Source organism: Oryx dammah, unplaced genomic scaffold (genome assembly GCF_014754425.2).
Source record: "Oryx dammah isolate SB20612 unplaced genomic scaffold, SCBI_Odam_1.1 HiC_scaffold_28, whole genome shotgun sequence".
NCBI classification, from domain to species: Eukaryota; Metazoa; Chordata; class Mammalia; order Artiodactyla; family Bovidae; genus Oryx; species Oryx dammah.
The window spans coordinates 101502671-101526411 of NW_024070212.1; the positions used below are offsets into that span (position 1 = coordinate 101502671).

Consider the following 23741-nt stretch of genomic DNA (forward strand, 5'->3'; position numbering starts at 1 on the left):
TTAATCTTCTCTTAGTTTTGGAGAAGGCAATGGCACCCCACTCCAGTACTCTTGCTTGGAAAATCCCATGGACAGAAGAGCCTGGTAGGCTGCAATCCATGGGGTCACTAAGAGTCGGACACGACTGAGCGACTTCACTTTCATGCATTGGAGAAGGAAATGGCAACCCACTCCAGTGTTCTTGCCTGGAGAATCCCAGGGATGGAGGAGCCTGGTGGGCTGCCGTCTATGGGGTCGCACAGAGTCGGACACGACTGAAGCGACTTAGCAGCAGCAGCAGCAGCAGCAGCAGCAGCAGCAGTGTAACAGTGTCCTTAACTGATTTTCTTGCTGCCAGGCTGGCCCCCATCCAGTCTGAACTCTATAAAGCTCTCAGACTGGCCCTTGTAAATGCAAATCACTTGCTGCTTAACATTCCCATTGCTTTCAGGAAGAGTCTGGATCCTCAGCTTGGCACCAGAGTCTTCACAACATGAGCCCTACATGTCTCTCTCTTATCTTCTGCCACACCTTGACAGCCCTTCATGCCAGTGTATGGACTGATCCCCATCATGCTGCTTATTCCATGACTCTGAATATTTGGGTCCCTCTGTCTGGAATCCTAGGTCCTTCTGCCTGTTCTGCTCTGACATCCCAGAACTAACATGTTCCCGATGGATTTACTGAGCCCCAATGGCTGAGTAATTTGAACCTTATAAAAAAGCAGATCTTGAGGTAATATAAATTCATTCTTTGAATTCTAAATGTTCTAACATCTAAACCGTGCCTAAACTTGCTCACATAACAAAGTATATAAGCATACTATTCTTTAAAAGGAGATACTGAATACATGCTCATTAAGTATCTTAAAAAGTCACGGTCTGGAAAGAAGCACATCCTGTGGCGTTTTGGGAGCTTCTAAAAACTTCTAGATGTAAAGAATGAGGTGGTAAGAGCAAACTGAGACAGAGGCAAAGAATTTGAAATGGGAAGAAGACAAAAGAATGAGTGCAGTCATTTCTACTTGTTCTTAGCGCTGCAGTAGGTGCCTGCAACTACAGGGCAGGGTCCAGGACCATACCTCGTGCTACAGCATATCTCCTGGCACTGAACAAAGGATGAGCCTGTGACCCCATGGTCTTTGAGTGACATAAGGGAACACAGTAAAGAGTATGGCCATGAAAACTGAGAAATCCACTTAGGTTATTCATCCTACCCCTTCTTTCTTCCTCCTACACAAATATAATTTAAAACATACAAATGTCTTAAATACAGTATCCATTATAGTTTTTTTTTTCTTTTCAATTTGCAAATAAGGAGAAAAATACTTTTAAAAAGTTGAGAACAATGTAGCAATGTTTAAACACTTAAAATACAAAATTAAGTGAAATAGGGAAGCAAATGTCCATTGTAACTATAAAAAACATAGGCACATGATCAAGGATTGACACAGAACAGAACAATGAACTACTGATATGTCAACCTTAGCACTGCTGTCAGACTCAGCCAGCCATTCAGGGCTGGCTAACTTTTTCTTGTAGGGGGACAGAAATTCTTTCTTGTTCTATGGACAGAAGAATGGAAAGCAGAATATCTGGCTTCTACTAACTAGATGCCAGTTATATATCACCAGTTGTGGCAACTAAAAATGTCTCCATCCATTGCCATGTTTCTTAGGGAGCAAAATCCTCCCCCTGCTGCCCCATTCAAGGTTTAGTAGCACTAGGCTAGGGGTAAGAGGAAAGTTTTTTTGAATTTTATGTTAACCTTGCCATAATGATGTTTGTTTAATAAATATATACTGGAAGGCGAAAAGAAAAACTCCTTAACATATAGCATCTAACAGCCCTTACTACCAAGAGTTAAAATTTATTCAGCTCTCATTTAATATGAAAAAATTTTTAAAGCCACAGAACTCATTTTTCTTCTCCAATCTATTATAGAAGAGAAAGCTGAATTTCTCAGTATGTGGACACTTGACTTGGCTTTCATCACAAATAACTGATGAAATTAGTCTGATAAATAAAAATATCTAAAGCATTCTATCCCCACAAATACCCATTTAAAATGGACACTTTGCATATCTTCAAAATAACTTTATATATATAAAATAGTAAAACTCAACAAGAAACACATACTTTAAGACAAACTAAAGTTTTCCAAGCTCAATTACAAGTGCACTGGCTCTAAAGAAATCATATTCTACTTTTACAGCCTCTCTTCCAAGTTTTTGAGGGCTTTTAAGCCTGCCCCCTTGCCAAAAATATTTATTTTCAATCATTCCTCCTGTTTCTGTTTCTTATCTTATACCACAAGGAATGTTTTCTGATTAAGAACTACAATGAAGAGCAGGCACAAAAATTGTTTCAAGCATCTCCTTTCCTGAAAATTCTATCCTGTCATGGTGTTGAGTTCATACGGACTTGAAGTTGTTAGATGATCATTCTGAATGATCTTTTCACAAACATGAATGCGTCACTAAAATGAATGCCTAAAACAGTAAACATTTAACAAGTAACATCTTTCTCTAAATAAGACTGAGATAAGTCCAAAAGTACATTTGGATTTTTTTCTCCTTCATTTTCAAAACACACCAGACTTGTAGAAATTTACTGTTTGTATTTACCAATGTATGCTTTTCCATTTCGTCTCGAGTTTACTCAAGACAGAAAGATTGCCGTAGTACAGAGACACAAAGAAAATCTTCCAAATGATTCCAGGGCTGGAGAATGTGAAATGTTTAGTTACCCAGAGCACTGTAGCAGGAAAGAAGGAGGGGGTGTAGAGATAACAGAGGTGATGGAGACGAATGAACATTCAGCAATGTGCAGTGTGGACAAGAAAGGGTGAGAATGGCTGTACAATGATCAGGATGAGAAAACTGACGCTCAGGGTAATGAGAGAAGTGGATGAGGTTGTAGCTTGAAAGGCACAAGATAACTGACTTGATGACGTCTGATGTTGAGGATACAAAGGGCCTCCAGAGCTTCATCAGGAATTAAAGTTCTGCAAGACGAACAAACGGCAAAAGGGAGGAAACAGCAGTTCTTTGTTCACAGGCCGACACTCAGAGGATGCCGTAGCTCGGTGGACTTTGTCATGGCCCCTACCTTCACGCGCAGTCTTTGAGTAGGGCTGAGTCTTCGCTTGGAAAGTGAGCAAAGGAACGCCTACTTAAACAGCTTGAGTGTTCTAAACTCTCTTTAAAGAAAAGCAGCAGCCTAATTCTAAGGGCCTGTGACGGATGGGTCCCGGGAAACCGACCAATCTATTCTCAGGCCGAATCCCTCCAGCCCGCGGCTAGAAAGGCCGAGCCAGGTGAGGCTCTTCGGTCGTTTTGGGCCCTGCCGGGAAAGGCCTGGAATGCTGAAAAGGAGCGAAGAATAGCTGCATTCTTCCTTGGGGCTGCGGCGGGAACCTCAGGAACCAAGCCGGAAATTGTCTCTTGGAAAGCGCGGCGAGGGTTCGGGGGCCTCCAGGGTGCGAGCGGCAGGTGCCTGCTCAGTCCCGGGCGTCATAGCAACCGCGCTCGCCGCGGAGACACCTGGCCGTCCTTCCGGCGGCAACCATAGAAACGACGCGCGCCATTGGCTCAGGAGCTGAGCTTCCTGCCGGAGACCATTGCTACAGCGCAGACCATTGGCCTCTAAGTTACGGTAACGAAGGCACGGCTCTTCCCAATGGCTCTGCAGTAACCATGGTAACGTCGTGGCGCCTATTTGCAACTTCAAGTTCTGTCACAGGGCATTAATTGTTCTCAGCTTCCTGCCAAACCTTATCTAGAACCCCAGTCTAACAAACTTGGATTAAATTTTCTAGAAACAACTTCATTCTTAAAAGGTGGGGGGTGGGGGAAGCTAGGTCTGCGGTTCTGAATTTTAGGTCAGGACTTGTCACTCATCACCTGGGTGGGGCACCTAAGACAAATCACAACACTTTTGGAACCCGCTTATTATTGTAAAAATGACGAAACCGAACTTGACTACAACTATTCCTAAAGTCCTTTAGAAGTCCTAAGCACTGAAAATTCGGTTTTCGCGAACCATATTCTCCACCTATGTAAGGCAAAATAAAAATATCTAGAAGACACAACATTTAACAAAGGACCGGTTTACATGCTCTTCATTTAAATGCTCTTATCGCTAGATTCTAGTTGGTTTACCTAAACCCGATTTTATTCATGTTTTGGGGCCCATGCTTTTCTGGTATCCCGAAGATACACTTAACATTTCTTAACCTTATTCTAGTTCTCACAGGCTCCTTTCCAAAGCTTTGCCAGTTCTACTTGCATTATCTGGACAGATCTTACCCCTTATACTTCCTAAACTCTCCCTCTGGCACCAGAGCCCTTGCAAGTGTTTTTTTCGCCTCTGATCTAAAATGCTCACCACCATCTTCCCCAGCCCACTTCTAACAGTTCAAGCGTCATTTTCTTCTTAGGGATACATTGTTTAGTCCTCCAATTTAGATTCAGGATCCTTCTTGTTTGCTCTGACTTATGTTCCTTTTTATTCTTAGTTTTTTGTTTTGGGCTGTGCCCTCGCTTGGGACTGAACCTGGGCCGTGGCAGTGAAAGCACCAAATCGTAACCACTGACCCACCAGGGAACTCCCTCATTCTTAGTTTTCTTGCTTTCTTCACACACTTCCATTTGCTGACTAAAAAAAAACCACCTCTTGGAATTTTTACATGCTCTGCATGAAAATGAAACTGAATTGGAAAACACTTTACACAATTCCATTTAGGGTAATGAAGGTTGTTTTTAAGCATTAACAAAACACAATAGAAAATGGTTCCCAAGGGGAGTAATAATGATATTAATAAAAACAAACATTACAATCACTTCTAGTTCTAGCTCCATTCATCCTCATTATACATTCAAACATAATGGCAGCCATCACCTACACGAACCTACAGATGTAGAGAAGGGAAGTCAGTCTTTTACTTCATGCTCCTTTCGTACTGCAGCCAGTCTACAGTATGTTGCTCTTTAGATTTTGCTATTTGGATCAGAAATTAATTTTAAATTTTTGTTCAACGGGAATGCTGCTCCCAGAGAAGTCCCGATTGCTGCAGTCACTTTTCCTGTTTCCTGATTTAATGAAGTCACATTTCTTGATTTGATGACATATTTAGGTATATCTTGGCATTTATGTGCCAATCTCAAAGTTTATTATACTTCTATTATCAGACAGATACATTGGACTACTCTTTCCAACACACTCCATGAATTGCATTTTAACTAATTTATGTCAAGTATTTTTTTATACCTAGTTCTTAATGACAGTTTTTCACACTGCATTCTGGACCATCCTATGGATCACTGAGGGTACTTCTCTGGTCTACTTATTTTGCACTCCCAACCCAAAGCCCAGGACAGTGAGAGTTTCGAAAACTCAAGGATTCAGGAATCAAGCAAGGCACCAGCAGTAACACTGCCTTGCTAAGTGAGACAATTAGCAATTGTAACCATTTACTGTGCAAATTGTGTGTCGAGTGCCAGACTCATGCTTTACCTTCACCAGTTATTGAATCCCCACAACAAATGGTGTTACTTTGCAGAGAAATTATCACCATTTTATAGATGAGGAAACTTGGGATTAAGTCAGGTATCTAAGTTTACAAAGTGAATACGTGGCACAGCTGGAAGGGTGAAATCTGGCTAAGACAACTGCAAAACCCTACTCTACCTCCTTCAGGGAAGTGGTCACCAACTGGGTCCTGCCTGGCCTCCAGCTTAACTTTCCCACAAAAGCAGTTATAAAAATATTTGAAAGGTAAATTCTTAATGCAAATATGAAGTGAGAATAGGAAGAGAAGCAATAAGTAAATGTGGTGGGATAATCATCAATCTACAGCTAATCAGTCTTTGGGGAGGTGTCCTTCTCTCCTACACCCGTTTTTACTAAATTTCAAGAAAAACCAACATCATCGTATTGACTTTGGGGCACATACTTTATTGTACTTAATTTTTATATACCCATTTCCCAAACTAGACATGTTTATTCATCTTTTTGAGCTAACTCTGGAAGATAGTGAAGAACAGGGGAGCCTGGCATGCTGTAGTCCATGGGGTCACAGAGCTGGACACGACTTAGCGACTGAACAACAATTCACCTTTGAATCTTCAAAATCCTGAGGGCCTACAACATAGTAGGTATCAACAAAATAAGCATGGCCATTCAGGCATCCATCATCCTTTTTATAGTGTGAAGAAGGCTGCTGTTCAGGCCCCACACGTGTATTTTGAGGAATATGATACCCAATAAGCTTTTTTTTTTAAGCTGAGAAATAGCTAGAGTCATTCTCAAAATCAAGATAACATTCAGGTGAGTGTGTCAGGTGGTTCAGCGATAACAGATTTGCCTTTGCTTTCATTTTTTAAGAATATTGAAAGACCTTTAAAAGACAGATGCCGAGCCACATTAGCCTGCCCACCACTCACTGCTTTTCCTCTTCACTTTCTGTCTTCATGAAAGCAAAGGATTTATTCTACTTCTCACCACCTATAAGAGCCCTGGTCCACTGAACAACTTTTGATCCTATAAATAAAGGCTTTTCACCTCAGTTTTTGTCATGTATAAAAGCAGTATGTCGAGCCTGAAGATCACCCACTATCTTCTCTTCTATCTCTATGCCTTTTTCTACTTCTTCCTCTGACAACAGTAACTTGGTTTCTGAGTCTTTGGTTATAATAACCACAGAAGATCGTCGTGAATCAAGGATATTAGCCACCACCACTTGATGTCGATAAACTTCTAAAGCATTCCGTGCACGATCAATTATGATGGAGGGGTCAGTCTCCAACTTAAAGGAAATTATAAATGCTTTGGGAGCCCAGTCTTTAACCAAAGGAGAAAGCATTTTTGGCACCATCTTCATTGTTATCTGTATTGGAAAAAGAGAATCTTAATAAGCAAACAAGGTTACTACCTACCAGGCAGGTCAATCTCAAAGGAAATTAAGGAAGCAAGGACTCAGATGTTTGGCTATGTCAATTTAAGTAGGATTTCTCACTGCCAAACTTCTTAAAGCGTATTAAATGCTTACTTAAAAGTCCTGCCTTCATAGGGTTCATAAGGATGCCTGATTTCAAAGCTTCATGCATATTCTGGGGCAACCACATCTTATGAATTAGCCCTGCCTTGTAACCTTCACCATCATAAATAAACCTCTGAAAAAATAGCATTATATTTTCTCAAACATTCCCTTTATATTTAAACCAAACCCTCAAATAAACAAATAATCTGTTTATACAAATGTTACTCTGGCAGAAGCTCAAGGTTGAGTTTTTAAATCTCTCAGCCTGAAATATTTCTTCTACTGGTGGACTGGCTATTTGATTCCATTAAAAAACTGTCACTTGTAACATCTTAGCACTGAGGAAACAGAATTGATTTTATTTTTATTCATCAACACCACAGTATCATTCTCAATCCCTTTTAAGGGGAATGTTGAGTTGTTTCGTGTACTTTCAAGTACAAGACAGAACTAAGAATTACAGGATAAAGTAAGGTTCCCAGAATTTAAAAAGTGTGAAATCACCAAGCTAATCATCAGAATTTTCCCTCAAAGAGTTAGCAAGAGTGACAAGGATCACATACCCATTCCCCATTTTACTTTTCTCCTTAGAATTTATCACTATCTAATATAGTACGCATTTGACTTACTGTTTCCTCTGCAGAGTATAAGCAAAACCAGGGCACAATATGTTTCTTTTCACTGCCTTATCTCCTACAATAGTGTCTGGCATATAGTAGGTATTCAATAAACATTTGTTTAAGAAATGAAAAAATGAACTGTCCCACAGAATCAGCAAGTGCTCCACAGGTAGTTTCTCCTATTTAAATCCTACTTGTATCACCCAATAAAAGACTAAGAATTCCCTCAGGTTCCAAGAAGCCAGATGATTTCAGCATCTTCACCACACCACTACCCTCCCCATACCTTCTCCTTAAACTGCAACAATAACCACCATCTCATCTGCCCCCACCACTCTCTCTAATTCACCTTTCACGATGATGCCAGAATGGTCTTCACAAACAAAAACTTTTATCTCATTCTCTTACGTTTCCCTTGGCTCCATAGGATTAAGTTCAAGCTCCTTAAGAAGGAACACAAAATTTTCTATGAATGAAGCTGTTCCTTCAGTCTGCCCTCCACCCTCACCACTCTCCAGCTTTACCAGACAATGTCAGTTCACAACACAATGCCCATTTTTAAGCTCCAATTGTGTACTCTATCTGGAATGTTCTTCCCTTGGTCTGGTACACCTTCTGCTCATCTTTTAAAACCCAGTTCAAGCCATTTCCTCCAGAAAGCCTTGACTTTCCCCGAGATTCACTCACCCCATGCTCTGACTTCACTTTGTACGTACCTCTACTAGAGCATTTATCACTCTGTACTGTAATTATGTCTGTGTCCAGCAACCTCAACAGACTGTGAGGTTCTTGAGGGAGGGCGGTGTCTTATTCATCTCTGTATCCCTAGTGCCTAGCACATACGGAATGCAGAAAGGCCATCTCCAGATCAAAAGGAAATTAACCCAAGATTGGTTATAGGGAATCAGATCTCTGGAAGAGAAGCGCCCATCACCTGCAGTGGGCCCCCAGATGACTGGATCTTGTGTTCAGGCATTTCAGAGGCAGGAACATAGAAATCTGACACGGCCGCAGCCAGGTAAAACATCGCAGAAGAACCTGAAAAAAGAAGCACAGAGTGTAATAAACCAGAGAAGTGTACGGAGTCAGCTCCTTTTCAACTCAAGGTCCTCCGTTGTGAGAGCCCTGGGTATACAGTAAGGGGCTATGTGTCTGGGGGAAAGGCTCTGCCTCCTGGCATCCGGTGAACTCCTAAAGGCACGCACCTAGTGGGCTGAGAGCCTGGGCTGCAGCCTGCAGCAAATGCAAATAGTCTGCCAAAGTGGTGAACTCTATGGCCAGAAAGGTGCCGGCAGCCTCAGCTTCCTGGTATCTCCGCAGAGCTGCGGCGAAGCCCGGGAGTGCTTTTTCCTCCGCCTCCAGGCTCAGCAAGCCCGAAGGCGCTTGGCTGGAGGGCCGCAGGACAGACAGCCAGGTCTGGGGCGGGTAGCGGTGGGCAAAGGGGAAGGCAGAGCGCGCGCGGTACAGGAACAGAACCCCGTAGCCCGCGGCCAAGAAGGCTTCGGCCGAGCTAGCACCGCGCCGCCCACTGCTGAAGTTGTCCAGGAAGCGCACAGGCCGGGCTTCCAGAGGGACCTTGGTGCCGCCGGAAGTGACCAACACCACCCGTCGGCCCTGCGCGCCCAACCGGGCGGCGAAGCGAGCCATAACCTCTGCCCAGCGCGCAGCACCGGCCGGCTGAGGAAACTCGGCAACCAGGTCCACGGCCGCCATCAGTCCCCGAGCGCCTCCGCGTCTGCGCAAACTCTAGGCCCTGCGGCGCCACGCCCCCTGTCCCCTTACCTGGCCCGCGCGCAGCCGCAATAGTAACTGGGCGGTTGGCTACGGTGCGCTGGACGTCAGCGCAGGGTTTCCGCTTGTCTGGAAATACGTGCTGGTTCCGCCCTGCACCCTGCGAGTCAGACGCTTGAGTTCTCGGCTGAGAGGCACACCCCCTTGTTTAGTTTCCTAGCCTGAGTGACGGTCCGGCCGGCCGTGTTTGATCCTTATCGGCTACCGTACAGACCCTGCTAGACTCGGACCGCAGCTAAAAATTTGATTGCCCGGTTGTTTAACCTTTGGATTTAGAGCGGTGCGGGAGGGGAGGGGTGGAGGGATGGCTTTTTTTTTTTTTTTTTTTCATTTTTCCTCCTTCATTTCAAAAAAATAACCCTACAAACACACTCCCAAGTTGTCGAGCCACACGTCCCTCCCCTTACCCTCTAAATGCGGGGGATGAGGCTGCGCCGTGTCGGTCACGTGACGCCGCTGTCCGGTGTGTCTTCGCCGGGCAACCGTCCTAGAGACTGACAACACCGTCTGCCGCGGCATGAACGTGATCTACCCTCTGGCGGTGCCCAAGGGGCGCCGGCTCTGCTGTGAGGTGTGCGAAGCCCCGGCCGAGCGGGTGTGCGGGGCCTGCACAGTCACTTATTACTGGTAGGCCCTGAAACATGGCCCCTGGGCGCTTCAATCCTCTCCCTCTCAGCCAGGGAACCCTCTAGGTTCTAGAGTCTAGGAGGCTTCAAGACAGGTCCCTAAGACTTCAGTGTCTGCGTTTGCTTCCTCTTCCACTCGCTCGTTCGTCACCAGATGTTTTGGGGCGCGCCTGCTGTGCGCCTTGCACTGTTCTAGGTGCTGAAGTTACTGGGGAGAAACTCGGGAGACCACGTCTCCCAAAAAAGTAATATTGTCATGAGAAAGCTAGATAAATAAACCAACAGACCAAACAAAATAATTCCAGAGAGTAGTCCAGTATTCTTGCCTAGGAAATTCTACGGAGAGAGGAGCCTGGCGAGCTACAGTCCATGTGGTCGCAAAAGAGTCGGCCATAACAACACCACAATGCCTTAGAGACAAAGGGAATGTGATGGGAGGTTGGGCAGACAGCCTCTCTGAGGGTAGACTAGGGACTGAATATGACTGAGTAGGAACGGCCCGCCCGAGAAACGCTGGGGGAACAGTGGCGCAGTGAGGCTCCGAGGGAGGGAAGACCTTGCTGTCTGAAGAACAGATAGAAAGCTAGTTTGTCGGTGCACAGCCAGGATCGCGACGGTATGGGAAGGGTATGTTATTAGTTTTCATTTACTCCAGCATAACATCCCCTGGCCTTTGCTTCCGATAGGACCCCATTTGGGGCCTGAGATAAGACAGTGAGGTTGCTGACGGTTTCTGAACTAGGTTTCTGAAACCTAGTCCAGAGCAGGCTAACCTGTTTAAAAAAGTAAGTTATAACATAAGCCTATATGACAAGTGCTGTCACTCAGGGAGTACTATTCCCTGGGACCTCTAAGGATGGAAGCATGATGACTGGGGTGCTATCTGAAAAGGCTCCTCTGAAGAAGTAATATTTGAGCAAAGTCTTGAAAGATCAGATGGAAGTTGCTAGGTGAATGAGAAGTGGAGAAGAAAAAGAAAGGCACTTCTTGCATCCAGGACTGCTTTGGTAAAGAGTGAGAGAACAGACTGTTCAGAGGTGGGTTGAGAAGGTAGTGATGGAAAGAGCAGTCACGACTGTCAGCTTGCTGTCCAGGCCCCATTAGCAGGTTATGAATAAATCACAACCAAGCGTTTTAAGGGGAAACAAACCTAGAAAGTATCAGAGTAATCCTACCTGAATTGTTTCTTCAGACTTGTGTTTTAGTGTTTTATGTGGATATGTGTTTGTACTAGTGAAATGTATTTCCTACTATAGGTCGATTTTTTAAAAGTTTGAAAATCTTTGTGATAGGTAGTAGTAGAAGTTTATACCAAGGAGATAATAGTTAGGGCCAAACAGTGATATGAGATCAAGGAGTTTGGAGTTTATCCTCTGGGGGGTCATGGATGGTTTTCACATGCTCTCATTTGTATTAAGGAAAGATGACAGGTATCAATGTGAAGCTACACTGGAAAGTAAAGGCTACATAGCTTCTCAATTGCAGTGGTCCCAGTGGAGAGTGAACATACCTCTTGGACTGAATCCAGTGTGCCTCCTCAGTGCTTTCACAGCACTCATCATGTTCCCTATCCTCACATTTATGAGAGATTTAAATCATTTGTTTAGTGGTTTGTGCCCCTCACTAAGCGGTATGCTCCCGGAGTGCAGGGGCGGCATCTCTGTTTCCACTGTTGTTTATTGCATACAGAATACAAATCAGAATTTGTAGCAGAAACTACAAAGCCCTGGCTGCCCCTCTACTTTCATTTCCCACCACACTCACCCTTCTTTTCCTGGATGCAGTTATAGAGGCTTTCTTTCAGTTCCAATTTGCCAACTCCTTTCCTCCCTCAGTTTCTTTGCCCAGCCTGTTGCCTCTGTTGGGAATTTTTCTCTACAGTCACAGCTCTTCCTAATTCCCTTTCATCTTTCTCTTCTCAGAAATGTTATTTCTTCAAAGAGGTACTTCTGCTAAACCCAAACTAAATTCTATCTCATTTTCTCTCTCACATTTTTCCTTCACTTTTTCTTTGTTTTTGTTTTTGCTGTGTGGTTTATGGGATCTTAGTTCCCCAGCCAGGGTTTGAACCTTGTACCATGTGCTGGAAGCATGGAGTCTTAACCACTGGACCTCCAGGGGAGTCCTGAGTAAACACTTCTAAGTGCAAGACTGGCGTTCTGGAGAGAGAGAAGACTCCTTTGCCTGATACAAGCATCCACCGCTTCCCTTGTCCTCTTCATTCCTCAAGCCCAGAAGTAATTCTTCCTTCCTCTCAACTCACTTTGTAGTTACTCTGTAATCTTTCAGATGACTCATTTCTCTGACTCATTTTAGTTTTTGGCAAGCCTGTTAGCTCAATTTTATTATGCTCCATTAATACAGGATGCCGTGCCATTAATGCAGAATAGTGTTATGTTTAATATGTAGACGGACTGTCATATCTTATCTTTGATCTGTTTCAGACCCATCTGTGTATACCCTATGGTCTCCAGCAAAGTATCTTGAAATGGTTGAAACTAAATATTTGATGAATCCATGAATAAATTATTATTTCCTATGCCCTTCTCCTCCTTTATTTTCTTTCTCTTCTTTCACTCCCTTTAATTATTTTTAAGGTCTTCTCCTCTCCCGCTAACTTTTCTCCAGATATCTATATCCTTGTGTCCTAGAGAGGTCATGATTTTTCCAGAAAATAAAACTGTGATAGTCGTTCTCTATCTCAAAAATGAGGGCCTTTAGTTCTCCCTTATAGAGTTTTTACGATTGAATGTAAAGCATCTAGTGCCATGCCTGAGATCAAGTTGGCACTCAATAGATACTGTTTTTCCTCACTCCAAATTTAAAGATCAGGAAGGGAAGTCAACTTGAATTTGTGAAAGTTAATTTTTTTGCAAAAGAATTTTTTGATTGCAAATGTAATTCATGGTCAGTGCAGAAAACTTGAAATTACTGAATATAAAATATAATACAATACAAAATATAAACATGAAAAATAATTCATAACCTCACAATCCAGATAATTAATAGCTTCACATTTTGGTGAATTTTCTTATGTTCTTTTCCTATAAATTCATTTATTTTTTACATTCTGTGTAATCTTGTGCATATCATTCTGTTTTGGACTGTGAGAATGTTCCCAGGAAATAGGACATTTTTAAGAGAAGGCAATTTTATAAAGTACACTGCAACATTACAGGTAAAAGAGGCTTTAGTAGTATAGGTTAGTAAGTTGTAGCATAGAGATAAGAGTAATTTGCAATAATTTTTCCTTTTATTTAACAAATGGGGCACAAATAAAAATGCTCTCACTGTGTAGGAAGAGAAAACAGTCAAGTGGTATTCAATAGTAGGATCTGTGGTGAACTGGAGAATTCAGGCCCTGCCTAACAGTCTTCAACTTCAGTTTAAAAAACATGGTAATGGCCAAACAAAACATGTCTAACCCACAAGCTATTTGCTCGTGATCCCTGATTTGAATGCATACTTTTTCAATCCTTATTTATGCATGGCCCTGTGACAACTGTTAGGGATGATACAGATGAATAAGCAGAGAGCTCATAAATATATAAAATATGCTCCCTTTCTTTAGAAAGGCAAGATATGCAAATGCGCTCAGTGGAACAAAAGTTCAGGCAGTTAAGTAAGTTAATATTACCATTGCTCACACAATTACTCACTAAGCTCCTATTTAATAAATACCCTGTGGAACTCACTTATTTCTTTATTCTAACTGTTAAGTGCTTTTATTAATTTGTTTACAGTAATTCTCTATCAAAAAACCCTTTAAAATGCTTTTTGTCACTTGTATGAGAGCCGTCACAGTTTATAAAGCAAATACTTTATTCATTTCTTTGTCCCAGAAGAAAGGAAGGCAAGGGAGTGTTTGAGGGCAGTGACTGCTTTTATGCAACAATGAGTTGAGTAGTTGCAACGGAGACCACATAGCTCTCAAAGCCCAAAATTGATTATCTGTCTGGCCTCAAGAAAAGCTTTGCTAATCCCTGCCCTCAGTAATTGTTACCTATTTTGGAGTATGTGTAAATGGAATCAAACAGCCAAATTTCTCACCTTTAAATAAAAGTATATAATAGGCAATAGAAGTGAAAAACTCCCATTTTAATAATGAATAGAACAACTAAACAAAATATCAGCAAAGAAATATGACTTGAACAATAATATAGACCTAACAGACATTTACAGAATACAGAATATATCTTCTTCTCAAATGCATGTGGAACATTCTCCAGGGTAGACCAAATATTATATCATGCAAGAATTTCAGTAAATGTATAAGGATTGAAAATATATAAAATATGTTCTTTAACCACAATGGAATGAAATTAGTCAATAACAGAAGGAAATTTGGGAAATGTATGAATACATAGAAATAATACACTCAAACAACCAGTGGGTCAAAGAAGAAACCACATGAGAAATTTAAAAATGCTTTGAAATGAAATGAGAACAAAAACACAACATACTAAAACTGACGGGATGCAGTAAAAACAGTACCTAGAAAGGAATTCATAGCTGTAAACAAATACTCTAAAAAAAGAAGGAAGATTGCAAATCGATAACCTAGTCCTACACTTTAAGAACTAAGAGAAAGAAGAGCAAAATCAACCCAAAACTAGCAGAAGGAGGGAAATAGTGCAGATTACAGCAAAGATAAATGAAATAGAAAATAGTGAAGTGAAGTTGCTCAGTCGTGTCCAACTCTTTGCAACCCCATGCACTGCAGCCTGCCAGGCTCCTCCATCCATGGGATTTTCCAGGCAAGAATACTACTGGAGTAGGTTGCTATTTCCTTCTCCAGGGGATCTTCCTGATCCAGGGTTCGAGCCTGGGTCTCCCACCCTGCAGGCTGACTCTTTACCATCTCAGCGAAATAAAAAATAGGAAAACAATAAACAGAATTAACAAAACCAAAAGTTGATTGTTTAAAATGGTTGAAATTGACAAGACTTTAGCTAGACTGACCAAGAAAAGAAGAATCAAATTACTAAAATTGGGAAATTAAAGTGGAGACATTGCTACTAACTTTGCAGAAATAAAAGGAGTTATAAGAGAATACTACATACAACTGTATGCCAAAAAATTTGAAAACCTAGATGAAATATATTCCTAATAAGATACAAACTATTGAAACTGACTCAAGAAGAAATATAATATCTGAGTAGATCTATAATTAAAGAAATTTAGCTAAGTAATTGAAAAGCATTTCAAGAAGTAAGCCCAGAACAATTTCACTGGTGAATTCTATCAAATATTTAAAAAGTGTTAACAACTCCACAAACCCTTCTGAAAAATTTAGAAGAGAAGGGAATAGTTTCCAACTAGTTTTATGAGGCCAGTGTTATCCTAACACCAAAACCAGAGAAAATCATCAAAACCACAGACCAATACCTCTTATGATACAGATGCAGAAATCCTTTCCAAAATACTAGCAGACCAAATCCAGCAGAATATAAAAAGAATTATATATCATGACCAAGCAGAATTTCTCCCAGGAATTCAAAGTTGGTTCAACATAAAAGTATCAATCAATATACAACATCATCAAATTAATGGAAAAAGGACATTAATTGAATAAAGGACAAAAATCACATAATCATCTCAATAGATACAGGAACATTTGGCAAAATCCAACTCCCTTTATGATAAAAACACTTAACAAAATTCCTGGGTTGGGAAGATCTGCTGGAGATGGGATAGACTACCCACTCCAGTATTCTTGGGCTTCCCATGTGGCTCACCTGGTAAAGAATTGACCTGCAATGTGGGAGACCTGGGTTTAATCCCTGGGTTGGGAAGATCCCCTGGAGAAGGGAGAGGCTATACACTCTGGTATTATGGCCTGGAGAATTCCATGGACTGTATAGTCCATGGGTTTGCAAAGAGTTGGACATGACTGAGTGACTTTCACTAAAAAAATGGGAATAGAAATGAACTTTTGTAACTTGGTAAAGAGTATCCATAAAAGAACCATAGAGAAACACAACAGTAACATCATATTTAATAGTTGAAGACAGTAAGTTTTCCCCTCTAAAATCAGAAATGAGGCAAGAATGTCACTTTCATTACTTTTCTTCCACATTGAACTAGAGGTTCTAGCTGGGGCAATTAGGGAAGACAATGAAATAAAAAGTATCCAGCTTGGAAATGAAGGAGTAAAAGTATGATCTTTATATAGAGAAACCCCTCACACAAAAAAGCAAGGTTATAGGATATAAAATCAATATGCAAAAATCAGCTATATTTCTGTACAGTAGCAAGGCACAATCTGAAAATGAAATTAAGACAATGGTTCTACTTACAATAGCACTTTAAATAAAGGAATAAATTTAATCATAGAAGTAAAAGACATACACTGGAAAAAAAAACAAAATATTGTTGAATAAAACTAAACAAACCTAAATAAATGGAAAGATATTTCATATTCATAGACAGGAAGACTTAATATGAAATAGTTTCCCAGGTGACTCAGTCGATAAAGAATCCACCTGCAATGCAGTAGACCCAGCTTCCATTCCTGGGTGGGGATTATCCCCTGGAGAAGGACCTGGCAACCCTCTCCAGCATTCTTGCCTGAGAAATCCCATGGACAAAGGAGCCTGGTGAGCTGTAGTCTATGGCGTTGCAAGATCAGACACAGCTTAGCAAATACACCACCACCACTGCCACAGATTCAATGCAATCCCTGTAAAAATTCTAACTACCATTTTTGCATTAATGGGCACTCTGATCCTAAAATTTATATGAAAATGAAAGGGACCTAAAAAAAGCTAAAACAATTTCAAAAAAGAGCAAAGTTGGAAAACTCACACTTCTCAATTTCAATATTTACTGCAAAGCTACAGAAATATAGTGTGATACTGGCATAAGGATAGACATATAGATTGATGGAATATAATTGAGAGTCCAGAATTAAGCACATACATCTATGTATGTTAAGTCACTTCAGTCATGTCGAACTCTTTGTGACCCTATGGATTGTAGCCCACCAGGTTCCTCTGTCCACAGAATTATCCAGGCAAGAATACTGGAGTGGCTTGCCGTGCCCTCCTGCAGGGGTTCTTCCCAACCCTAGGAAAGAACCCAGGTCTCTTATGTCTCCTGAATTGGGAGGCAGATTCTTTACCACTAGTTCCACCTGGGAAGTCCACATACATCTATGGTCGATAGATTTTCTTTTCTTTTTTTTTCCAGTTTTTTTTTAATAGAAGTACAGTTGATATACAATAATACATATGTTCCAGGGGTATAATATAGTGTTAAAGGTTATACTCCATTTATAGTTACTATAAAATATTGGCTATATTCCCTGTGCTGTACAATATATCCTTGCACCATATTTTATACATAATAGTTTGTTTGTCTTAACTACATACTCCTATATTGTTCCCCCTCCCCTCTCCCTAACGATAACCGCTAGTTTGTTCTTTATATCCGTGCCTCTGCTTCTTTCTTGTTATATTCACTAGTTTTGTACTTTTTAGATTCCACATATAATTGACATCTTACAGTATTTTTTTTCTGACTTATTTCACTTAGCATAATACCTTCCAAATCCATCCATATTGCTACAATTGGCAAAATTTCATTCTTTTTAACTAAGTAGTATTCCAGTGTGTGTGTGTGTGTGTGTGTGTGTGTGTGTGTATACCTGCCAGGCTCCTGTCCAGGGGATTCTCCAGGCAGGAATACTGGAGTGGGTTACCATGCCCTCCTCCAGGGGCTCTTCTCAACCCAAGGATCAAATCCTGTCTCTTTACATCTCCTGAATTGATTAGCAAGTGGGTTCTTTACCACTATCACCACCTGGGAAGTATGTGTGTGTGTGTGTGTGTGTGTATATATATATATATATGTGTGTGTGTGTGTGTATATATATATATATATATATATATGCATGTATCTTTTCAAATGAAAGTTTCTGGGTATATACCCAGGAGTGGAATTGCTGGGTCATATAGTAACTCTATTTTTTAGTTTTTTGAATTTTCCACAGTGGCTATACCAATTTACATTTCTACTAACAGTGTATAAGTTTCTCTTTTCTCCACATCCTTGCCAACATTAAGTTATTTCTGTTCTTTTTTTGATGCCAGCCATTCGGACGGGTGTGAGGTGATATCTCACTGCTGTTTTGATTTACATTTAACTAAGGTCTGTCTAGTCAAAGCTATGTTTTTTCCAGTAGTCATGTATGGATGTAAGAGTTGGACTATAAAGAAAGCTGAGTGCCAATAAATTGATGCTTTTGAACTGTGGTGTTGGAGAAGACTCTTGAGAATCCCTTGGCTTGCAAGGAGATCCAACCAGTCCAGACTAAAGGAAATTAGTCCTTAATATTAATTGGAAGGACTGATGCTGAAGCTGAAACTCCAATACTTTGGCCACTTGATGTGAAGAACTGACTCCTCAGAAAAGACCCTAATGCTGGGAAAGATTGAAGGCAGGAGGAGAAGGGGGTGACAGAGGATAAGCTGGTTGGATGGCATCATCAACTCAATGGACATGATTTTGAGTTAACTCCGGGAGTTGGTGATGGACAGGGAGGCCTGGCATGCTACAGTCCATGGGGTTGCAAAGAGTTGGACACGACTGAGCAACTGAACTGAACTGAATGATTAACAATATTGAGTATCTTTTCATCTGCCTATTGGCCATCTGCATGTCCTCTTTAACCATAGCTTTGACTAGACTTAAAGCTCAACATTCAGAAAACTAATATCATGGCATCTGGTCCCATCACTTCATGGGAAATAGATGGAGAAACAGTGGAAACAGTGGCAGACTTTATTTTTGGGGGCTCCAAAATCACTGCAGATGGTGATTGCAGCCATGAAATTAAAAGATGCTTAGTCCTTGGAAGAAAAGTTATGACCAACCTAGATAGCATATTCAAAAGCAGAGACATTACTTTGCCAACAAAGATCCATCTAGTCAAGGCTATGGTTTTTCCAGTGGTCATGTATGGATGTGAGAGTTGGATGGTGAAGAAAGCTGAGCACCAAAGAATGGATGCTTTTGAACTGTGGTGTTGGAGAAGACTCTTGAGAGTCCCTTGGACTGCAAGGAGATCCAACCAGTCCATTCTAAAGGAGATCAGTCCTGAGTGTTCTTTGGAAGGAATGATGCTAAAGCTGAAACTCATGTGAAGAGTTGACTCACTGGAAAACACTCTGATGCTGGGAAGGATTGGGGGCAGGAGGAGAACGGGACGACAGAGGATGAGATGGAGATGGAGACAACAGAGGATGAGATGGCTGGATGTCATAACCGACTCGATGGATATGAGTTTGAGTGAACTCCGGGAGTTGGTGATGGACAGGGAGGCCTGGTGTGCTGCAGTTCATGGGGTTGCAAAGAGTCGGACATGACTGAATGACTGAACTGAACTGAACTGAACTGAACTGATGTCCTCTTTGGAGATATATCTACTCAGCTCCTCTGCCTATTTTTAAATTGGGTTGTTTGTTTTTTGATGTTAAATTGTTTGAGTTGTTTATATATGATGGATATTAACCCCTTATTGGGCTTCCCTGGTGGCTCAGATGGTAAAGCGTCTGCATGCAATGCGGGAGACCTGGGTTCGATCCCTGGGTTGGGATTCCCCTATTGGTCACATAATTTGCAAATATTTTCTTCTCTTCATTAGGTTGTATTTTAATTTTGTCAATAGTTTCCTTTGCTGTGCAAAACTTGTAACTATCGTTAGGTCTCATTTGTTTGTTTTTGCTTTTATTTACTTTGCTTTAGAAACAGATCCAAGGAAAAATATTTTTACAATTTATGTTAGCGAGTATTCAGCCTGTTTTCCTCTAGGAGCTTTTTGGTTTCTGGTCTTACGTCCATTTTGAGTCTATTTTGTATATGGTGTGTGTTGTTCAGTTGCTCAGTCATGTGCGACTCTTTGTGACCCCATGGACTGCAACATGCCAGGTTTCCCTGTCCTTCACTATCTCCTGGAGTTCACTCAGACTCAAGGCTATTGAGTTGATGATGCCATCCAATCATCTCATCTTCTGTCACCCTCTTCTTCTGCCCTCAGTCTTTCCCAGCATCAGGGTCTTTTCCAATGAGTCAACTCTTTGCATCACGTGGCCAAAGTATTGGAGCTTCAGCTTCAGCATCAGTCCTTCCATTGAATATTCAGGGTTGATTTCCTTTAGGATTGACTGGTTTGATCTCCTTGTAGTCCAAGGGACTCTCAGGAGTCTTCTCCAACATCACAGTTCAACATCAGTCCTTCAGTGCTTAGCCTTCTTTATGGTCCTCACACAACTCTCTCACATCTGTACATGTGACTACTGGAAAAACCATAGCTTTGACTATATAGACCTTTGTCAGCAAAGTGATGACAAACACTGTCTACGTTTAACATGCTGTCTACATTTGTCATAGCTTTTCTTCCAAGGAGCAAGCGTCTTAATTTCATGGATTTCATAGCTGCAGTCACCTGCAGAGTTCAGTTCAGTTCAGTTCAGTCGCTCAGTCGTGTCCGACTCTTTGCAGCCCCATGAATCACAGCACACCAGGCTTCCCTGTCCGTCACCAACTCCCGGAGTTCACTCAGACTCACATCCATCGAGTCAGTGATGCCATCCAGCCATCTCGTCCTCTGTCGTCCCCTTTTCCTCCGCCCCCAATCCCTCCCAGCATCAGTGTCTTTTCCAATGAGTCAACTTTTCGCATGAGGTGCAGAGTTAGGGGCCAGAAAAGCAAACAGTTACAGATTACAGATTAGGAACAATTGCAATAAAAACTAGGAATGTTCAGGCCTGCTCACTGTTCTCTTTTTCTTCTTTATTCTCAAGAAAGTGAAAGAAAAACTCATTCCTCTTTTTCCTTTTCAGTGCAACAGGAGTCATTCATAGAGGAAATTGTGTAAGGAATGGGAGGGAATTTCCTAGCGGTCCAGTGGTTTGCTACTTTCCCTGTCCCTTCCCTGGGCTCTGGTGGCCCAGTGGCGCTTTCCTTGGTTGGGGAATTTAGATCCTGCTGGCTGCATGGTGTGGCCATTTAAAAAAATAAAAGGAGTGGGAGTGGACTCTCTGTCGAAGTGCTCTCCAATAGAATGTTTCTGTAGTGATGCAAACGTTCTATATTTGTGCTGTCCAATTAAGTGTTTAAAAAATATTAAATATGTACATAAAACAGTCAGAAAAGCTGTAAACTAAACTGCCACAGTGCTTTTCTCTGGAGAGCTAAAACATACTGGCTTTGGAATACAGGCCTAGAGTAGCTACCTACTCTCCATACCTATGCTTCCTTACCTTTAAAAAATGTTTTTTTGTTTGTTTGCTTGTTTGCAAAAAGTTGAACAGTTACTTGTGAGACCACCTGTTGCACTGCTAGGATTGGAGGATATTCACAGTGTGTTTTATGCACGTGCCCCCCCACCCGCCACCGCCACCCTGAGCACAGAAGACTGCAAATGGTGCTCTTCCCAGCCATGCCCCAGCTGTAAGGAAAGTGTCTCTGAGAGTCTCATGAGAGGCTCTCTCCTTTCCCTAAGAAAAAGATCCTTAAATTCATCAGCTTCAGTGTTCAGATATTTTGAAAATGACCTTAGACCAATACAGTGTTAACGTTGTCTTTGTTGTTACTAATGAAGAAGAAAAGCGGAATAGCCACAGGATCACCACCTAATGGCCTGCAGAAATATCCTCCCACACACCCCTGGTCTTTATACCGCCCTATTACCATACAAGGAAGAGCAATTTGTGTCAGAAATGGCTTTGTGCTCCCTGCCTGGTCTGTGTCGAGCTTACTCTTCTAGTCCCTAGGGCCCGACCAGCAATAGCGCCAGGATAATCTGCGGTCAAGCCCAAGGTAGAGATAATGGTTGCGTTTCCATTGTCAGTGGTGTGGTTCATCAAAGAGCTGATTGGGGCAGCATCCACGAGAAGATATGTCAGCTCCTGATTCCCCTGCGCACCTCCATGCCCTTCTACAACTCGGAGGAAGAACGGCAGCATGGCCTGCAGCAGCTGCAGCAGCGGCAGGTAGGGCCTGTGGGACGCTGCAGGTTTAAGCCAGGCGTGCAGCACAGCGGCCCCAGGGAAAGGGCGGACTGTGCAAGGCCACTGAACTGCAACCTCTGTAGGCAGAGGTGTGGTTTTATGTCTTTATGCCCTCAATTCCATTCAGTCAGTTGTCCGCAAATTTGCTGAATCACTGCAGTATTAGTTTCCTATAGCTGCTGCTGTAACCAAGTGCCACAGATGGGGGGCTTGAACAATGGAAATATATTTTCTCACCGTTCTGGAGGCTGGAAGTCCAAGATCAACAGTAGCTTGTCCACAGGGTTGATTTCTTCTGAGGCCTCTCCCCTTGGCTTGCAGACGGCCGCCTTTTTGCTGTGTCCTCCTGTGGTCTTTCCTCTGTGTGCACGCATCCCTCGTGTCCAAATTTCCTCCCCTAATAAAGCCACCACTAGATTGGATTAGGAGATACCCCATTACCTCATTTTAATTTGATTGCCTCTTTAAAAAGCCCTATCTCCAAATGCAGTCCCATTCTGAGGTACTAGAGGTTAGGGCTTCATCATATGAATTTTGGGGACTTCTCTGGTGGTCCATTTGTTAAGACTTTGCCTCTCAATACAGGAGGTACATGTTCGATCCCTGGTCAGGAAACGAAGTTTCTGCATGCCTCATGGCCAAAAAACCAAAATGTAAAACAGAAGCAATATTGTAACAAATTCAATAAAGGCTATAAAAATGGTCCACATCAAAAAAAAATCTTTAAAAAACTTATGAATTTTGGGGTTACAAAATTCAGCCATACTCTCAAAACAAAAGATTCATTGATTTTAGTATAGTGACACTTTGAGAGTGGCCTTAGAATGATGCAGAGTCAAAGTTATTTCTAATATTAGCTAAGCAGGATAATTCCAGAAGGAAAAATATGTTTGTCTCAAAATTAACTCAGAAAGGCAGAAAGTTTTAAACTGTCCTGAAACATTACAGTTTTGCTAAACTAAAATTTTATTAAGAACATAATAATGTTCATTTAATAATTTTATATTGAGCACTCATTTATACCAAGTACTGACCTATGACGAAAAGATCCTTGTCCCTGGACCTTGGATCCTCACAGGAACTCACAGTCCAGAGTTTTCCTTTCTAATCACCTATTTTGGGTCTCAAGTCCACCTCAATGTGGGCAGGCTCACTATGGGCTCTTGACCAGGTTGTTAGCTGTTGCCCTTATCTCCAGGGGTACCTATAACCGCCGTTACCTTTTACCCTTAGATGTCTCAGATAGCCTCAGTTTTTCTTCCGCAGAAGCATTTGATTGAACTCTGCTACACTGTTGCCCAGAAATACATCTTTGAAGGAAAACATGAAGATGCTGTCCCAGCAGCTTTGCACTCTCTTCGCTTTCGCATGAATGTGCACGGCCTGAGTTCAGTTGAGCTGGTGCCTGCTTACTTGCTATTGGCCGAAGCCAGCCTTGGTAAGTGAAGCTGACTAGAGACCCCCTGGAACCAGTAAGAAGTGCTATATTGAGTCATGATGGTGGTGGTTTAGTAACTAAGTCCCACCCAACTCTTGCGACCCCATGAACTGTAGCCCACAGGGGCTACAGAGACTACAGAACTGTAGTCTCCTGTGTCCATGGGATTTTCCAGACAAGAATACTGGAGTGGGTTGCCATTTCCTTTTCCAGAGGATCTTCCCAACCCAGG

General features: G+C 41.9%; 3 protein-coding genes across 11 annotated transcripts in view; 1 reads left to right on the forward strand and 2 right to left on the reverse strand.

Moving 5' to 3' along the window:
• The window catches only part of CCDC30 (coiled-coil domain containing 30), a 136880-nt gene extending 133388 nt beyond the window's left edge, over positions 1-3492 (reverse strand). For all 6 annotated transcript variants that reach the window (XM_040231493.1, XM_040231495.1, XM_040231489.1 and 3 more), the window contains exon 1: positions 3090-3492. The gene's annotated coding sequence lies outside the window, so the exon portion shown is untranslated. The remainder of the gene's footprint in view (positions 1-3089) is intronic.
• Positions 3493-4346: 854 nt separating this feature from the next.
• Positions 4347-9419, reverse strand: PPCS (phosphopantothenoylcysteine synthetase). 4 transcript variants are annotated; one of them, XR_005719420.1, is made up of 3 exons: positions 8846-9373; positions 8357-8678; positions 4347-6867 (listed from the first exon to the last, which is right to left on the reverse strand). XR_005719420.1 is itself a non-coding variant. In XM_040231501.1 (3 exons), the coding sequence occupies exons 1-3, from the start codon at positions 9351-9353 to the stop codon at positions 6544-6546; spliced, it is 936 nt and encodes a 311-aa protein (XP_040087435.1). In that variant the 5' UTR covers positions 9354-9419; the 3' UTR covers positions 4347-6543. The 4 variants fall into 4 exon arrangements, 3 of the variants coding, with proteins under 3 accessions (XP_040087435.1, XP_040087437.1, XP_040087436.1); XM_040231501.1 differs by having other exon boundaries at positions 8575-8678; positions 8846-9419; XM_040231503.1 differs by having other exon boundaries at positions 8846-9379.
• Positions 9420-9872: 453 nt separating this feature from the next.
• ZMYND12 (zinc finger MYND-type containing 12) overlaps positions 9873-23741 on the forward strand; it is a 35254-nt gene continuing 21385 nt past the window's right edge. Inside the window, exons 1-3 of the mRNA XM_040231509.1 lie at positions 9873-10058; positions 21912-22053; positions 23338-23509. Of these exons, the coding sequence (XP_040087443.1) occupies positions 9949-10058; positions 21912-22053; positions 23338-23509 (424 nt within the window). The 5' untranslated portion in view covers positions 9873-9948. The remainder of the gene's footprint in view (positions 10059-21911; positions 22054-23337; positions 23510-23741) is intronic.

Excerpts from the sequence above, each read along its gene's own strand:
- PPCS (XM_040231501.1), bottom strand. The coding sequence starts at position 9,353 with ATGGCGGCCGTGGACCTGGTTGCCGAGTTTCCTCAGCCGGCCGGTGCT. Across the intron at positions 8,679-8,845 it reads CCAGGCTCTCAGCCCACTAG|GTTCTTCTGCGATGTTTTAC; the intron begins GTGCGTGCCTTT and ends TTCTTTTTTCAG. Across the intron at positions 6,868-8,574 it reads CATCTGGGGGCCCACTGCAG|ATAACAATGAAGATGGTGCC; the intron begins GTGATGGGCGCT and ends TTTCCAATACAG.